Below are 20,306 nucleotides of genomic sequence, written 5' to 3'. Positions count from 1 at the left end.
GGCGAATATTTTATACAAATCCGCAAAACATTAAAAATTAAAAAGTCGAGGTATTTTTTTTTAAATCTGCACTAATCTAATAACAAACTTATACTCTGAATTAATTTACCCTGTCATCGCTTGGAAAATCAGACAGAACTAATTAATAAAATGTCGAGGGTCATACATCCAAGCAAATGGTCACAGGAAAATTAACTTGCATGGTATTACTATGATAAAGTTGTCGCCCTAAAGAAACCACTACAGCTTTATTTTAAAACTTAGTGTTCTGACCATTATCATTTTTGAATACATGTATTAGGCTGTTGAAAAAATAATGTCGTTTATATAATATATATATATATATATATATAAAATGAACTCATTTTTTCTCGTCGGATTTTGACCTTAATAGGATTAAAAATCAAGATATTTCATGCAAATATAATATGCACAAACGGCAGAACAATATCTGAGGTGTGTTATAGGCTTATTATTTCTCAAATTCCTCGATAATCTTAGATTTCTATACTTTTTCTGCTGAGAAGTCACGGCCAAAATCGGTTAAGATCAATGGAAGTGGTAAAATATTTTCTCTCTAATAAATTCCTCCTCCCCCTGCCACCACTTAACACCGTTTGGGGATCGTTCACAAGGAACAGTTGAGAAGAGAACACCGGTTTGGCTTCGTAGTTCTTTCATGTGAAGTTATTTAAAATCACTAAACTAAGCTGCAGTGCTCTGTGGCGTAGTGGTTAGGGTGCTGGACAATTAACATTATATTTTCACGTTCGCGCCGACCTACCGTAGTCGTTTTTTTTTTTTTTTTTTCCTAAGCAACGGGGATGGACTTTTCTTGGTGGCCGAACTGTTAACGTTGCAGATGTTTTTTTTTTTTTTTTCACACTTTATTTTCCTACTTTTACTCATGACTCCGGGTTTGATCCTTCCTACTTACCTACCATAACATTTTTTAAAACTCTCCCCCCCCCCCCGTCCCGGAAACAAACACTCGCGCAACGCCGGGTACCCCCGCTAGTATATATATCAATAGTTGAACTTCAAAAACGTCATTATTTTTGCACCAACCTAATACCAATGATTCCACCAATTTATAAAGGACACCAAACAGTGACTTTTTCTCAATGGAATGGTGTTTCAGTTCTGTTTGTTAATTTTTGTTTGTAATTTTTAATATTTACAATTTAAATACAATTTCGGGCATATGGCTCAGCAGCCCCTCAGCATAATAAAGAGGTCTAATTTTCACAAACTGGATGCATTAAATTAGAACATATTTCGGCAATACAGCATCGTTAATAGTGTAAATTGGTTAGGATTTGATTATTTATGAGGACGGCTCAACAAGAACTTGTTTACATTCGATTTGAAGGCTACTATGTTGTATCCAACATTTGGCTTCAACTCCTGCGCAAGTTGGCCCTGGATATGACCTTAAGCTATATCCAGTGGTGAGGCCCCAGCTTGTAGGCTTTGGGGAGTGTGGAGCCACCCTTTAATTACCATTGCTCCCAGGTCCATTCTAAACCAGAGTGGTAATACCTGTTAGGGTCCCAACTATGGGTTAAATAGAAACCGACTTGAAAACAACAAATATATTCTATTAAAAAAATTTGTCTTAAAAATCTTTGGATTCGGCATTAAATAACCCGAAAAGGGTTGATATGCCGTAAAACAAAAACAACCAACCAACCTGCGCAAGTTGAATCTTATAAGTGCTCAAGTCAATATCTTAATGCAAAATTTTTCATTGGGTCAAAGGGCGCAGGTTTAATTATTCAGCACATTGACGAATTGACACATCCACAGCATTATCAACATTACGCTGTGCAACAGCAATTGTTTGTTATGTGCGCATTGAACGATGTTCTACAGGATGTCTATTATCGTTTAGAATGAATGTAACGTAATAAATCGTTCTGATGGTTGATCACGAGCAACATAAAACTCACGTAATACATGGTGTGTTGCTCAAACTGAACCGTGATTTTTTTTTTCAAAATAAATTTGCAAACGCTTCTCGGGTGTCAGTCGCTGAACTCAAAATAACCGATAGTTGTCAAATCTGCAACTAAAGAAAATACAGTTGTTCCTATTTACTTGCCTTTCCACGAGGGCAGAGTTAGACACCAAGGTCGGTTTTTAATGTGGGGGAAGGAACAAAAAATTAAAGTTGTCTCAATCGTGAAGGATTTCTCCTCCACTAACCGAGAATAAAAAAAAATTGAAGCATAGCATCAGAACAGATACTACACTTTGATCTTGGCCCGATGGGCAAGTTGTTAATTTAAAGTTCACCACCTCTAAAAAAAAAAAAAAAGCACCCTGTATATATTTATACTATTGAAATAAAACGTTTCAATTTTTGTATTCAAATAGAAATATTAATAACACAAAGTTCATTCAGATAGCTCAATAGTGCAATACTAGAGCTATAAATAATTTTATAATATACTGTTACACTGAAAACAGACAATTATTTTATTCTCATCTGAAAAATAAGTTTAGTTTTATTTATTACTAGACTGGGTGCTTGGCGTTGCCTGGGTGTGTGTAGGTATCAAAAAAAAAAATTAAAAAAAAAAAAAAAAGGTAGGCAGGCAGGCTCGAACCTGTGACACAAAGGCGGGAAAGAAAGTGAAAGAAAATCAGACATTTTACCCTTACTCCATGACGTGATCGAAAGTGTAAAGCGTTCAAATTGAACGTAGTCAATCAAAAAGATGATTTGCAGAAATGGTGTTGCTTTTAAACTTCCCACGAATGTCATTTTTAATGTGGGGGAAAACAGTTCCCCCAAAAAAAGGGGGCACTCTGGCAGTATCCAAATAAATAGTAATTGTCTCAGTATGAAGGTTTCCCCTACACTGACCAAGGACGAATTAGAGAACAGATACTAGCCGGGCAAAGGCCGGGAGTTGGGGGGGGGGTATTTGTTTCCCCACGAAAGCAAATTAGACATAAGGTCGTTTTTTTGTATGTGTGTGTGTGAGGAGCAGCTCACCCCCAAAAAGGGGGGGCACTCTGTGTCCAAATAAATAGCAATTGTCTGATATGAAGGGTTTCCCCCCACATTGACCAAATTTATTTACTTAAGTGAAACATCAGAACAGATACTGCACTTTGATCCCGGCTCGGAAGGTCGGGAGTTGGCATTCGCATTTGATTAGTTTCGCTTTATTTATACGAAAAAGACAAACAAACACTCGAAACAAGGGAATTTTTTAAAACTCGATCAAAAAAAAGAGACGATTTCTGTTTGTGAATTTGAGATATTACGATTTAGGAAGTATAAGAAAACTTCTCCTGGAATCTAACCGATGCAAGAGCCCCCACTCAAAAAGCCTTTCATGGACATACACAAATACTCACACCCATTTTGCCTTTTATATATTAGACTAGCGGGGGTGCCCAGTGTTGCCTGGGTGTTTGGAATAAAAAAAAGTGTTAGTAGGCAGACAGGCTCGAACCCGTGATGTGAAGGCGAAAAAGAAGAAAGTGAAAGAAAAGCTGAGATCTTACCGCTACGCTACGACGTGAGACAAAACGAAAAGCATTTAAATTTAATGATTAAAAAGTTGACTTGAAGTGAATAAGTTAAGAATAACGCAGGCACCGAAATGAAGGTTGGCTGCAGGCCAGTTTCTGCTTCCCCACGATGTGGGAGAAAACCAGCTATCCTCAAGAAGGGCGAGCTCTCCAAATGAATAGCAATTGTCTGATATAAAGGGTTTTCCCAGCAGTGATCAAAGCTAATTACCTTTCTGGAGGTCCCGGCCGGAAAGCCAGGTGGCCTACTTCATTCCGATTAGTTTCGCTTTTATATGAAAAAAGACGAACAAACACGTGAAAGGATGGAATACAGCGAATTTTATAAAAGTCAATCAAAATAAATGTAGAGACGACGTCCGTTCGCAAATCATAGATATTATCATCTAGGGAGTATATAAAAAGTTCTCCAAAATAGTAACACTCTTGAGAATCCCCCCGAAAAACGCCACTTTTGCTTTTTATTTATATATATATATTTATATTTATATATATATAGATATTTATATATATTTATATATTTATATATGTATATATATTTATATATTTATATATGTATAGATATTTATATATATTTATATATGTATAGATATTTATATATATTTATATATGTATAGATATTTATATATATTTATATATGTATAGATATTTATATATATTTATATATGTATAGATATTTATATATATTTATATATGTATAGATATTTATATATATTTATGTATAGATATTTATATATATTTATGTATAGATATTTATATATATTTATGTATAGATATTTATATATATTTATATATAGATATTTATATATATTTATATATAGATATTTATATATATTTATATATAGATATTTATATATATTTATAGATTTATATATAGATATTTATATTTATATATAGATATTTATATATATATATATATATATATATAGATATATATAGATATTTATATATATATATATATATATATATATATATATATATAGATATTTATATATATTTATATATATATAGATAAAAGCATATAATTGTTTTGTCCCTATACTGATAGTTTTATATATAGTTCTCTGCATATATGTTTTTTATTATTCGTATACCGATGGAGCATTCATGTATATTTATTTATATATTCTGTATGTAGCGCTGATGAATGCCCCACTGGTATAAGAATTTTTTTGGAGATGACCATAAAAAAATGAGTGTCTGTTTCCAGTTAAGCAGTACATTATAAAAGCATAAGATTTCAATGACTACATTTTTTTTAATACATGGATTTTTCAAACACGTAACTCTTCAGAAGTTCACGGGTCAAGTCCAAAAATATCATGAAGCAAAAACGAATAAAACAAACATTGAATATTAACTAAAATTTGTCTTAAGTCAGAAGAGAGGGGGGGGCATTTTTGTAAACGCTGCTAAATTAAGCTAAGGTTTATAAAGTGCATGGTGAGGCGATGGGATAGGGTAGTGGTTATAAAACTAATGTAGCTATTAGCTTTATTATTATTATGGAAGTCGCATTTTCCCAAAGGGCATTTAGATTTTTAAATAACACTATTGCCAGTTGCAAATTGAATTTTGCCGAAAAGTACAAAACCATGGAATAAAAAAAAAAAAAATTCTATAAATTAAGTTTACAAATCCTGATGCACAGTCGCTATTTATACAAGCAAAAGAGGCTTAAGTATTATTAAGCAGTAGCTTCATAACCTAATACGCGATACCCTCTTCTCTTCTCTGCGACCTCTTTCTCGCAGAAGAGACATTGTGAGCCTCTCTCTACTCTATCATTCATTTCATGGCAAGTGTTCGACTGAGTTCCAATATATATTCCTCCCTTGTCAATCTTTCACAAAAAATACTCGTCTAGTCAAAATCACTATCAATAAATTCCCGCACTCTCTATCGGTAACTAAACCTAGTGTTGGGAAGATTAATCGGAAAAATCGGAGCTTTTTGGAGTATCGGAATTGGGAAAATTTGAGCCTATTTTCCGATGCCAAAACTGATTCCTTTAATTAGCTATTCTATTTTCTTTTGTTTTTATAAAACGTCTTCCACTGCTTGTAATAATAATAAAATAATAAATATTTATTGATTTAAACTTCCAGTAAGACTAAAATTTGTAGATCACACCCTCACAAATGTGTTTTTACGTTTGAGAAAATACATGCACATTTAAGATGTGTTCTTACAGTAATCGGAACAAAATAACAATTTTATAATAATATATTTAGAGATTTATAAAGAATCGGTAATTGTATTGGAATCGGGGAAAAATATTGGAACCGTCCCATCACTACCTAAATCAAAGCGTCTTCCCTAGAACTGCCTGTCTCTGGAACTCTGTTCTGGTAGTCTGCTTTCCAGCTGACTACAATATTGTCGTCTTCAAGTTCAACGTAAACAAGTTCTTATTGAACTCTCTTGGTAAATAATTTGATTATACCAAAGTTCCACCACAACCGATTACTACAGTACTATCCTAATGACTACAATACACATTAACCCTTATACTCGAGTGGCCTTCAGGTCTTGATATGTGGTAACCCCTTTGTCTCTGCTCTATCGTTATTTCCATGGCAAGTGGTCGACTGAGCTCCAATATATGGTCTTCCCCCTTGTCAATCTTTCACAAAAAAACACTCGTCTAGCCAAAATCACTATCAATAAATTCCCTTACTCTCTATTGGTGCCTAAACCTAAACATGGATTTCATGAACAACGCTTCTTTCCGAGAAACGTATTCGAATGAATTAAAAAAACAATAAAGAGGGTAAAAGTGACACGAGAGAGAGAGAGAGAGAGAGAGAGAGGGAGAGAGAGTTTTAATATTATACTAGACCGCTTGAAACCTAGTCATTCATCTAGTTGATGACTTTACACGTTTTGCCTTTCCTGATGGAGGACGTCATGATTCATCCACTGTGCCCGGTTTTCCACCAGCTGTGTTTTAATGGATGACGTCATCTTTTTGTAATTTACTGGACAATGAAGGACATGTCTCACTGAAGTTCAACCTTGATGCATCAAAAAATGTTTGTTTTGGAAATTCTATACAATAGTCATTCCTTTGATACCGTTTTGTTTCTAGTTCAACATTGCGTATCTGCTAGATAGGCAAAAAATGTTGGCATTAAAATGTCGTCAGCCGAAAAACTATAAAGGGTGAAAAAAGAAAATATGATGGTGGCTGCCACAAAGTAGGTGAATAGATCTCCATATTGTTTTTGAGGCAAATATCTTTGAAGGATAATCATTGGCCAATTAGTGGCTGCATTCACATAAGGAATAAATTCTTTTCTTCTCTGCAAGGTCATATTTATTATTCGATGACTTTCTAAATAAGATCCACAAGTAAAATAGCGTTTTTATTTTATTTATAATGAATGGAGCAAGATCGATTGTTTTGTGGTAATTGTTGAAAAATAGAACGTAACTGTTAAGCTGTATACATATAATTAAACAAAATAGATTGTGTGTGTGAGTACACACACACACACATATATATATATATATATATATATATACTTATATGTAATATACTGAGTTCGTGTAATTCAGTGAATTTTCATATACCAATAGATTTTAAACCAAAAAAGGTTGACTTAAGGATTAAACTACAAAATTATCACATTTCATAATTGAGCATTAACATACTGTGTGTGCAAAATCAAGACTTCAAAAAAGGTGTTGATGGCAACAAAAAGTGTATTTCATTTTATGTTACAATTGTTTCAATGTCCAGTTCGACAATTGCAAGCATTATATCGTCTGAAAATTTTCAAATGCTGGTTTTTGAAAATTTTCAAACGATATAATGCTTGAAATTGTCGAACTGGACATTGAAACATCGTTATTTCCATGGCAGGTGCTCGTCTGAACTCCAATCTCTGGTCCCCCCTCGCCAATCTTTCATGAAAAACACCGGTCTAGCTGAATCCACTGTGAAAAATTTCCCCCACTCTATATCTGTGCCTAAATCAAAATGCGGATTCCATGATCAAAGCTTCTTTCTTAGAACTACACCGGACTACAACTTGGATGTTTTCAAGTCCAACGTTAACAAATTCCTAATGAACCGCCCCCTTAAGTAAACACTTCATCACATCTCCACACTAACGTAATGTACTTGCAATAACCCTTATCCCTGAGTGGCTTCCGGGCCTTGATAAGTGGTGATCACTGTGTAAAAAAAAAAAAAAAAAAAAAAAAATTAAGGACAAATTAACTTGAGTGCAGCATCAGAGCATATACTACGCTCTGATTTTAGCCCAAAGGCCAGAATATAGATAACTATTGGTATTTAATTGCTTTCCTAGGAGATCAATATGTAACACAAAATCGTTTTTAATGTAGGGGAAAACCATCTCCACTCAGGCAGTAGGCAAAAATAAAAATTGCCTTAGTATAAAAAGGGTTTGACTAAGGGCAAATTGGCTTGAATATAGCATTAGAACAGATACTACATTATGACTGTAACCTGAAGGTCGGAATATATATATTTAAAGATATCTCTAGACGGGAGAGTTCTAATTAAAGGTGGGTAATCTAAGAACAGTTTGATACAGATATAGATAACTACAGTAGAATCCCGGGATATGGTGGCCCTAGGATACGTTTTTTTCAGGTTACGATGTGGAATTTTTCGGGGCCCTCGTTACGGTATTTTATGGTGTTATTTATAATGTTATTTGATTATATACATGTGTATTATATACTGTACTGTTACTAATCTTTAATGTTGTATCCCGGGGTTCTACTATATTTCTATATAGTGTTTAGATTAATTTAATGTTATTAACTTAATAATTTTAATATTTTAATTGTAGATAATTAGTAATAGAAAAAATATTCTGTGTTTGGCTAATGTGCATTTCAGCGACATAAATTATTTCACGGACAAAAATTCATAAAAATTATTTATTTTTATATAAAACACATTATTAGACCTTGGGGCTGAAATAAAACCCGAAAAATTTTAATTTTTATTATTTTTTCAACATTTTTTATTTTTAGACTAAATGTATAACAATGAAGACCGCCATCTTGTTTTGAAATTTTGGCCTTTCTAAGGCTTGCCAGATTGGCCTTTTGGAGGCCAAATTTGACCTTTTTTATGCTCTTGCATGGACCATTGTTCCACGAAAGAGCGTAAAAAAGACCAAATTTGGGCTAAAAAAATCCAATCTTTTTTTTTTTTTTTTTTTTTTCAAATAAGACCTTATGACCTCTAAAAATGCTCTATGACCTTTAAAATATCTTCTGACTCTCGGTTAGAAACCTTGCTCTGAACATTTCGATTCCTTTATCTATTTTTCTCCAATTCCCATTCCACCCCTTGGATTATGAATCTACAGGTATTAAAAAAAAAAAAATGAATCCATCTCAATCCACCTTTGATCCAAATGTTGACCTCGTGGCCCCGCACCTAACCTTTCCTTGCTTTATTCCATTTCAGAGGGGCACAGAGAAGTATCATGACTCCCGTTCAGCTCTGGAAGGAACCACTCGGCATATGGGGGTGGCGTGGTTCAAAGAGAATTATCACGAAAATGCTCTTCATGATGTAATTATGTGGCCCCAGGGTTATCACACCGGGGCCATTTCATACAAACTAAGCTGTCTACTTACTTTCAATTCTAACCTGAGCCAACTCTATGCATTTTTGAATAACCGCTTTTTTTTCCTTCTTTTTAACCCGAACTTCATAAAACCTCTTTATCTTTTCTTTTCTTTTTTCATTTAAGATTTTTCTTTTTTTAATTTCTTTTTCTAAATTTATTTTTATTTTTCCTTCATTTTTTTTTCTTTTTTATTCATTCATTCCTTTTTTTCTTTTTTATTCATTTATTTCTATTTAACCTTATTTGATTTTTTTTTCATTTATATTTTTTGATTTTTTAACTTTTAAAATTCTTTCTTCTTCCTCTTCCTCCATTTTTTTTCTTTTTTATTTCTTTTTATTAACCTTATTTTTATTTTATTATTTTTTTAAATTTTTAAACTTTTTTACTCTTCTTTCATTTTTTCTTTTTTTCTTCAGTTTTTCTCTTTTATTATTGTTTTATTTCGTTTTCTTTTATTTCTTTTTTTATTTGTTTACTTACAAAATATGTTTATTTCTAAAATTTGACCAGAACAAACTTGACACTTTGACACTCCCTCCACTAGTAATTTTGAAACAAAAACATACGTCTAAATCAAAAAAATAAATTACATACGCCGCTTATAACATCAAAATGCAAAGATAAAGATAAAGATAAATAATTAAATGAATAGATTTGCACTTCAGACAGTTGATGACACTGGATGACTTTTTTTTTTTTAAATAAAAGTGTCAAAGTAAAAGATCAAATAATTATTAATCAATTACTTAATAAAGGTGTACTCCGTAAGATCCAAAAGAAAGAATCTGCAATCCGAGTTGTGAATAGATTATAGTAAAGTTAAAAAGTCAGTTAAATTTGAAAATATCAAATAATCATTGAAGTTGTATTTTGTAAAATCCAAAATGAAGAATCTGCAATTTCAAATATGAATGAATCCCAAAAAGTCAATTAATAATTTGAAAATCCAAAAAATACTATGGAAATATTCCAAATTCAGAATATTTATAGTTAATCAATTTATAAATAAAAAAATATAATTTCTCGCAATTAGAAAATGCTTCCTGGTAAAATAAAAATTAACAGATTAGTTGAATAGAACAGAAGTTTAAAATGAAATAATTTAATATCTATAACCTATTTTACACAGAAAAAAAGTAGATAATATATATATATATATATATATATATATATATATATATATATACTATATATATAGCAAAACTAGTAATTAGTAAAAACCTGAAGAGAATGCTCAATACTATTGCAGAGTAAATATGTGTTTTGTTTTTTTATTACCGTTTTATCTGTTTGGTTACATATGTTTCAGATGTTGGACCATGTTTACGATCTAACAGCCTCGTCAGACCTTACAGACTTCTGTAAGGTCTGATGAGGCTGTTAGATCTTAAACATGGTCCAACATCTGAAACATATGTAACCAAACAAATAAACCGGTAATAAAAAAAATGAAAAACATATATATATAATTTTATTTTATTATATATATATATAATAAAATAAAAATTATATACATATATAATAAAATAAAAATTATATACATATATAATAAAATAAAAATTATATACATATATAATAAAATAAAAATTATATATATATAAAATGAAAATTATATAAAAACTTATACAAATATGTGCATAATATAAAATATGTATATAATATAAATATATATATACAAAAAATTATATAAAATATTATATATATAATATATATATATATATACAAAATAAAAATAATATAAAAATTGTATATATATGAAATAAAATAATATAAAAATTGTATATATACGAAATAAAAATAATATAAAAATTGTATATATATGAAATAAAAATAATATAAAAATTGTATATATATGAAATAAAAATAATATAAAAAATTATATATATAAATAACAAAATTCTATATTCAAAATTTCAAGATGTTAAACATTTTACCGTTTATTTCTTTAAGTAGGTTGTCATGCACAATTCTTGACAGCATCTGTTTCGTAGCGCAGAATAATCCATATAATTATTGTCTCAATCCTTGAATTTATTCTGCCCTTAACTCATCTCATGAAAATTCAAAGATGGTGTAATAAAATGAAAAAAGATAATTGCAACTTCTCTCTCAATTTTTGGATTTCATAATCATGCCCATATACCTTTATTTTTTAATTTTATCAATTTAAAAAAAAAAAGTGTTAAGAGAAGAATAAATTCAAGAATTGATATAATAATTACATGAATCCTTCTGTGCTACGAAACAGGTGTTGTCAAGAATTTTGCATATCAATGTACTTAAAGAAAAAAATGGTAAGATGGTCAGTATCCTGAAATTTTGAATATAGACATTTTGTCATTTCTTTGTTATATGCTCTGTAGTTATATCGAGCTTCATAAATTAAAGGACTGGTTTAAATAAACAGTGAAATATAATTGGATAATCATATTTTTCTTAGATATATATTAGTATTGGTATGATGAATCGAAATCAGGAATCCGAAATATAACTTTAGGGGGTATTAAAATCGGTATGAGAATCAGAAATTTTAGTTTCTGATGCCAAAAATGATTATTGAAATTGTTTTATTTTTATTTTTGTTTGCGAGTAAAACGAAAATCTATAGATTGCCCTCAACCTAAATATTTTTACGTTTCCAAAAATATATCAACATACCCTCCCTAAAAAAAAAAATTTTAAAATTAAAAATTCTATAGCTAAATATTTAGAGATTTGAAAAAAAATCAGCAATTGTCTCGGAATCGGGAAAATTATTTGGAATTATCCCACCACAAATATATATGTGTTTTCGACAACATTAATTTGAAATAAATTAATTTAAAAAGCAGTCTAATATAAAAACAGTCTAATACAAAAACAGTCTAATACAAAAAAAGTCTAATATAAAAACAGTCCAATATAAAAACAGTCTAATATAAAAACAGTCTAATATAAAAACAGTCTAATATAAAAACAGTCTAATATAAAAACAGTCTAATATAAAAACAGTCTAATATAAAAACAGTCTAATATAAAAACAGTCCAATATAAAAACAGTCTAATACAAAAACAGTCTAATACAAAAAAAGTCTAATATAAAAACAGTCTAATATAAAACAGTCTAATATAAAACAGTCTAATACAAAAACAGTCTAATACAAAAACAGTCCAATATAAAAACAGTCTAATATAAAAACAGTCTAATATAAAAACAGTCTAATATAAAAACAGTCCAATATAAAAACAGTCTAATACAAAAACAGTCTAATACAAAAAAAGTCTAATATAAAAACAGTCTAATATAAAACAGTCTAATATAAAACAGTCTAATATAAAACAGTCTAATATAAAACAGTCTAATATAAAAACAGTCTAATACAAAAACAGTCTAATACAAAAACAGTCCAATATAAAAACAGTCTAATACAAAAACAGTCTAATATAAAAACAGTCTAATACAAAAACAGTCTAATATAAAAACAGTCTAATATAAAAACAGTCTAATATAAAAACAGTCTAATATAAAAACAGGTGCTAACAGCAAAACCGAATGCATGTCTAATACATTAACAGATAAAAAAATAGTCTACATAACTTAATATAGAGATTAAAGACAATGGATTTCTCTTTTCTTAATATTTTTCATCATTGCCTTGATCAAGGTGTAAAAAATAATTCTCAAATTTATAATCCATGGAGACTCAAAAACTTGTCCAGGGTCGAGACAACAATTAGAATATAATGAAAAGAAAAATATTATCTTTTTTAATTAAACAATGATATATATTTATTTATTTAAAATGAAGACAGAGAGATCTAGAGGCTCGACATTTCGCCCGTCTTATGCAGGCTTTCTCAAGAGGGATGGTCACTGGTCATTCCTCTTGAGAAATTCTGCATAAGACGGGCGAAACGTCAAGCCTCTAGATCTCTCTGTTTGCATTATCCATTTTAATTATCATATATATATATATATATATATATATATATATATATATATAGAGAGAGAGAGAGAGAGAGAGAGAGAGAAAAAAAAAAAGGCCATCTTTCATTATAAATTTATTTCAACCATATAGCCAGCCTGACCATCTGAAGGTACCTTATTGTCTATAGGGTTGAAATAAATTTATAACTGAGACCTTTGGTTGGTTTTCTTCTTTTAACTTTTATTCTCATACATTGAGCTCTCCTATTTAATATTTCTTACAGAAATTACTTATATATATAAAAATTATTTCAGGTTAATATTTTTCAGATGTAAAACAGCCAATGAATTTTTAACAAGGTTCATACAAGAGTGCTCAATACCGAACTAGGACAAGACATACTTTTTATTTGTTTTTATTAAGCATTTATATGTTGCTACGCATGTATGAGCATTTTCCAGTCAGTTACAAGTAACTAGAGACTTCTTCGGGCGATGTTGCATATACAAATGTTTAGTCCATAATTAAAATTCGAAAAAGTTCACAGTAGATCTTGATCAAGGTGGGAGTCACATGACATTCAAAAATAAAGTAAAGGCATTTAAATAATTGAAAAAAAAAGAAAAGAAAAGTATATAAAAAAAAAGACAAGTATATAAAAAGAAAAATAGACCAACGAACTGACCAGGCATCCACTGAATAAGTTCAAAGAAAACTGGGACCTTGGGGAGGCTTATTGCCACTCAAATTCCAGCGAAGACCAATAATCTCTGCCAACGAGTAATCAATGGCAAGCAACTGTTGCGATAATACAAATTTCTTTGCAAATGTTATTGAAAGGAGTGGAGAGTACTGGAAACCTGGGGAGACTTGTTGTCACTCAGCTTCCAGTGAACACCACAGGCTGTTTTTAAGGATAGATCTTTGATGACCTGTGTGAAAGCTCCTTGTGAACCAATACTAAAATTACACTTCAATAAATGTTTTTTGTTTATTGGGGTATAATTTATTATTATTATTATTATTATTATGATTATTATTATTATTATTATTATTATTATTATTATTATTATTATTATTGTTCATTTATCTTTTTATATACTTTTCTTTTTTTCCAATTTTCATTATGCACTCTACTTTTGTATAAGTAGCGCTGCCTTAAGTTACTTGTAATTGGTTAACCGAAATATGCTCATGAATGTGTGGCGACATATGAATGCTTATGTAAAACAAATAAAAATTATGTGTAACGTTGGCCGGTGATTTGTTTGCTAATGAAGTCAGAGATGTTTTCGTGACCGATTTTGAATCTCCTGACTTGCTGTAATCATAACACCCTAGTGTCTGTAGATATTAAAAATAATAATTATGGTAATAATCATATATAGATGATGAGAATAATGAAAATAGTATTCCGATGAGATAGAGAGATAAAAAAAGAACCAAACCAAGTTATATGTCCAACAGAAAAAACCTTGATAAACATATAACTTGATTTGTTCCTTATATATATATATATATATATATATATATATATATATATATATATATATATATATATATATATATATATATAATTTTTTTTTTAATTAATTTATTTTTTTATTACATTTTCACCCCAAACAAGGCACATTGCCACTTTGGTGTAGGAGGCTACTATCAGGGGAAACAACTACTGGGGTACTATGTAGGGATTTGGGCAGCAAGATGTCGGTTCACGTGGCACTTGAACTTCTGCACGTCAGTACAGTTGGGGAAGCAGGGACCTGGAATGGAATTCCAAAGTCTAGCTGTTCTGGGGAAGAAACTACTGGAGTAGAAAGATCTTTTACATCTAGGGATCTCTACAGTGTGGGGGTGGGATTTAGCAGCCTGTCGAGCTTGTCGAGGGTGTTCATGTCGTGGGGGCACAAGTGCTTGCAGTTCGTCAGAGCATTCACCATTAAAATACTTGTAGAACATGCAGAGGGATGCAACGTTTCATCGATGGAACAGAGGCTGAAGCTTAGATGCCAGTTCAGGGCCTATCAGATTTGTGACTCTCTTTTGAACCTTGTCAAGGAGCGAGAGACTAGTAGCAGATGCACCAGCCCAAATATGACAGCAATACTCCATACATGGGCAAATGGTGGCCTTATAGAGGTACAGGATACTTTCGGGTGTTAGTAGTTTTCTAGCATGGTAGAGAGAGCCCACCTTCCTTGCAGCGGCCCTGGCAATGCCTCCAATGTAATTGTTCCAACTCATGTTTCCTGTGAACGTTAGGCCAAGGAGTTTGAAAGATGTACTCTCAGATAAAGAATCTTTGGCCATTGCTATAGGTGGTAGAGAAGGTTTCTTGTAATTATTGAATGAAACTAGTTTAGTCTTGGCGGCATTGAACGTGACCATCCATTTTTGTCCCCATTCCACTACAGATTGGAGGTCATCCTCTAGTGTTTCTGCCATTTCTTTAGATATGTGTTCATTTGTTTTCCTGTCGTACCTGTTATAGAGTGTGGTGTCATCAGCATATATACCCATCTCAGAGGCAATTTTGTCAGGGAGGTCATTTATGAATATCAGGAACAGTAGAGGTCCAAGGATAGACCCCTGGGGCACTCTCGCATTTATATCATATTGTTTAGATGTACGACCATCGAGGACAACCTGGATTTTTCTCTTATCGAAGAAGGATTTAATTATGTTAAGTATTCTACCAGTGATACCGTATGATCTAATCTTCCTGAGGAGACCCTCATGCCATACCCTGTCAAAAGCCTTAGATATATCTAGAGCTACCACTCTGCCCTCCCCTGCTTTGTCCAGTGAATGGTATGTATATATATATATATATATATATATATATATATATATATATATACTTTTTGTATTCCTACATGTCAACACACAGGAAATAAATACAAAAAGATATAAACATTCATACATTTTTTGTATTGATTTTTTATTCATACATATATATATATATATATATATATATATATATAAAATGAATAAAGGACAAAAGTCTATATTCCAAATTTCATGATGTTGACCATCTTACAATTTATTCCTTTAATTCAGCTGACATAATTCTTGACAGTATCTGTTTTGTAGGACAAAATAAATCACATAATTATTATATCAATCAATGAATCTATTATGCCCTTAACTCATCAGAAGAAATAGCAACAATCAATCCACCAAAAGGCAATAAAATGCGTTTGGACATGATTAAAAAATCCGAAAAAGTGAAGAGAAGTTGCAAGTACATTATAGTTTGCTTTCATTGCGCCATTTTGAATTTTAGAAATAAAGTCACTAAACCCACATATACGTATTAACAAATTTTATTAGTTTAGGTATATTCTGCAAGAAGTGTTCTATTTGTTGATTAGTAAATGTATTATTTATAATTAATATAGCCATATTCATGACAAATAACATCAATGATTACAATCTATTACACATATTTACGTATACGAAACTAAAAAAAATTTTTTTGTTCAATTTTCAATATATATATCCAACACCAACAAATATCAAAGCAGTGATGCTGAGCTGATAGCTTTTTAATTGAGCATTTGAGCTTGAGGCTTATGAATTATTAAAATTTACCTTGGTAAGTGTCAAAAGACGAAAGAAATGTTTGGTCAAATTTATTTTTCATTTATTATAATGTTTATTTTTATTTTATTTAAATTTTATTATGATTTTTTTATTTTCATTTTTTATTTTGCTATTTTGGGTCTTTTTTCTTTTCTTCTACCGCATCTAATTTTAAATCTAAAGTCAGCATTTTTTTTTAGCCAGCCTCATATTCGGAAACACATTTAAAAAAACTCTATAGTATTACAGTTTGTAACTCGAGATTTGACATAAGGAGTATTGAGATTTTGGAAAATCTTTTTAATCGGTTTTCGGCCAGAAATTTGGCTTTCAAGGGGTCAAAGTTCAACAATATGACCTTTGAAAACTCTATCAAAACCTCCGTCAATTTTGGGGCTAAACACTTGAAATTTTAGATGTAGGTTACTTGGACATGGATCAAACTTTTTAATTTGATTTGAGCCCAAAACAATAAATGTTAAGGGGTCATAATTGGGGTCAAGGTTTTTAAAAATTTCACCTTTGCAGTTTCTACCAAATTACTCAACCAATTTTTGGTTTAAATATTTTAAATTTTGCATAAAGTGTATTCAGATAGAAGGGCAAGATTTTTAATCGGTTCTTGGCCGAAAAAAGGTCAGAGTTCAAAAGATTTGATCTTTGCAGTCTCTAACAAACTATACAGCTAATTTTGGGTCTAAACATTTGAAATTTTACATAAAGGGTATTCAGACATGCAGCAAGCTTTTTAATGAGTTTTTGAGCGAGAATTTTGCTGCTAAGATGTCAAAGTTGAAAGAATTGATTTTTGCAGACTCTACTGAACTCCTCTTCCAATTTTGGGTCTAAACATTTGAAATTTTAGATGTAGGTTACCTATACATGAGACAAACTTTTTAATATATACATATGCACATAAAGTTATGAACAGTACATAAGGCCCAAGCAAAGCCAGGCTGAACTGCTAGTAACACATGAAGTTATCTTGTGAATTTATGTTAGACATAAATAGTATTTAAGCTGATTTGTAAAACTTTGATTCAGACTCGCTAATTTTACCTTATCAGTTTTGAGTTGTCCTGTGAATCATATTTCACAATCCTTTCACACACATCATCTAACCGAAAATCACACTAGCACTTATCCTCAAGTGGCTTTTGGCCCTAGTAAGTGGCGATGCTCGAACTTTTTTATAACAAAAAAAGTTAAATAAAAATTTAACGAACTGTTTACACAGGTCATTCCAACAAACGCACACTTGTGGGCTATTTTGCCAGTGAGCAATCAAGGACCAAATCAAGCAGTGAAAGTCTTTTTTATATATATGCGCAGTTGCTGATCATCGTTCTTCGATCGTCACTCCCTCCCTGTTTCCTGTGATCAGCTTAGCAAATAAAACTCAGGTTTGGAAATACAATAGAGACTTGATGGCCTTCAAAGATTTTATTCAAAGAGTTTTGTCTTTGGGGGGGAGAGACCACCTAATTTACTTTTTACTTAATTGACTTATTTAGCTTTAAAATGTTTGACAGACGGACACAATCTTGAAGAAATATTCACTTAGATTTCTGCATTTTCAAACACATTTTGTCTGTTCACTTCCCCGACTCAAACAGTTTAGAAACTTCATTGTGTCTCCCAAAAACAAATTCTTAATGAACCGCCCATTTAACTAATCCAATTTACCAAATTCCCATTACTAACGATTACTTCAATATTATCCCATTGACTAGTGTACACTCGATAAACCTTATCCTCGAGTGGCCTCCGGGCCTAGATAAGTGGTGACTCCTATATAAAAAAAAAACGTGATGTAATTTCTATAAATACTGGCTAGTAGAAACATTTGAGAGATGTGGTTTTAGATCTTCTGTTAACTTGAGACGAATCTACTCATTCATAGAAAACAATGGAGACTTGTTCGTGTTCAAAGGTTTTATTCAGAGTTTTCTTTTGAGGGGAGAGACCAGGAAAATTAGTTAGTGTGGTCAACCAACAGACAGTCTTAAGAAATGATGTGAGGAATAAAAGTACATACGGGTCTTTCCTCCTGCAATATTCTGATTGGTCGGTTAAGCTATAAATACCAACTGGTAGAAACATTTGAGAGAGACGTTGAAAGGGGCACAAGCCTCATGCTAAGAACTCCACTTCATCTACGATACTCATCCATAGGTCCTGGATATGACCTTAAACTATATCCAGTGGTGAGGCCCCAGCTTGTGGGCTTTGGGGAGTGTGGAGCCACCCTTTAATTACCATTGCTCCCAGGTCCACTCTGACCCGGAGTGGTAGTACCTGTTTGGGCCCCAACTATGGGTTAAATAGAAACCGACGTGAAAACAACAAATATATTCTATTAAAAAAAATTTTTCTTCAGAATCTTTGGATTCGGCATTAAATAACCCGAAAAGGGTTGATATGCCGTAAAACAAAAACAACCAACCAACCAACTCATCCATACTACAGCATACCAGATTTATTATTAGAACTGAAGCAAAACCACTCGGCTACTTCAAACGATATATACCCGTTTATCGGAATCATAGCAAAGAAATATTCACTTAGCTTTCTACATTGACGAACACGTTTGTCCACTTTCTTGATGTGAACTGTCCAGAAACTCTATTCTGCCACCTAGACACGTGATGGTAATTTTTCCGTAATATCATTCAACACCTGACTTTCTAGTGCGTTTTTTTTTTTCTAGGGAACTGACCTTTGGACCCTCGCCTTAATCATACTAGCTGCATTGGCTCTATTTTTGTTTGCATCCAGGTTGTCGTGACCTGCACTTAATGTAACGCATGCTGAAATTCATACTAGTTAACAAAATCTCTACTTACTGCTGTAGGGTGCTGGTATAAACAATGCATTAGTATGAAAAAAAAAAAAGATTCAATCTTGCCTACTTTTACAATTCAATAATAATATCCTTCAAACACCTGGGGGTTTTAACATCTTTGACATTTTTGAAATAATTGCTAAAGAAATCTTTGGTAGAACAGAATTAAAAAAAAATATATATATATATATATATATATATATTTATAATGGATGGATTCAACTGCTTTAATTTTTTCTGTTGTATTTTTTTTTTTTGCTCACTTTGTTTTCACCTAGCATTTCTTATTATCTCCCCTTTCTACTTTTGCTCCTTTAACACACACACACACACACACACACACACACACGTGACTCCCTTCCACTACCTGCCTCCTACTCTCCTCCTTTGCAAACATTTTCTCCCTGTCCCCTCCTCTCCTTAATAATTCACTCACCACTCCCTCATATACAACTTTCATTCACATCCTCCCCACTCCCTCTTTGTCTTACTTCCACTCTCCTCCCATGGATTAATTTCTATGCTTCACCATATAAAAGCTTTGTTTTATGCTCAATAAAGCTAGCCACTTCAAATGAATCGACCAACCTATTTCGATTCTACTTTGCAGATGTACTTGTGCCCTTATTTTTACTAGTGCGCTCTTATGCTTATCAATTTATTCATTTTGATTGAAATTTTAATTTAATATTTTAAACTCCTTCGTTCTTGTAGCTTAAAGCAAAAAAGAAAACAAAACTTTAATTGTAAATCAAGAAAAAAAAAAGAAAATTTTTAGACATGAAAAAA

At 31.5% G+C, this 20,306-nt stretch overlaps 1 protein-coding gene across 3 annotated transcripts in view; it reads left to right on the top strand.

Moving 5' to 3' along the window:
* Positions 1–20,306, top strand: part of LOC145266518 (sodium-dependent proline transporter-like) — a 331,699-nt gene that overhangs the window by 191,122 nt on the left and 120,271 nt on the right. For 2 of the 3 annotated variants that reach the window (XM_080122268.1, XM_080122269.1), the window contains exon 2: positions 9,008–9,115. The exons of the other annotated variant lie outside the window; for it this stretch is intronic. In XM_080122268.1, coding sequence (XP_079978394.1) covers positions 9,008–9,115 — 108 coding nt within the window. The remainder of the gene's footprint in view (positions 1–9,007; positions 9,116–20,306) is intronic. 3 annotated transcript variants of the gene reach the window in all.

This window comes from Euprymna scolopes, chromosome 41 (assembly GCF_053919585.1).
Source record: "Euprymna scolopes isolate OS-2025 chromosome 41, ASM5391958v1, whole genome shotgun sequence".
NCBI lineage: Eukaryota > Metazoa > Mollusca > Cephalopoda > Sepiida > Sepiolidae > Euprymna > Euprymna scolopes.
The sequence above is the reverse complement of the archived record's forward strand: the minus strand, read 5'-3'. Positions and strand labels throughout refer to the sequence as shown.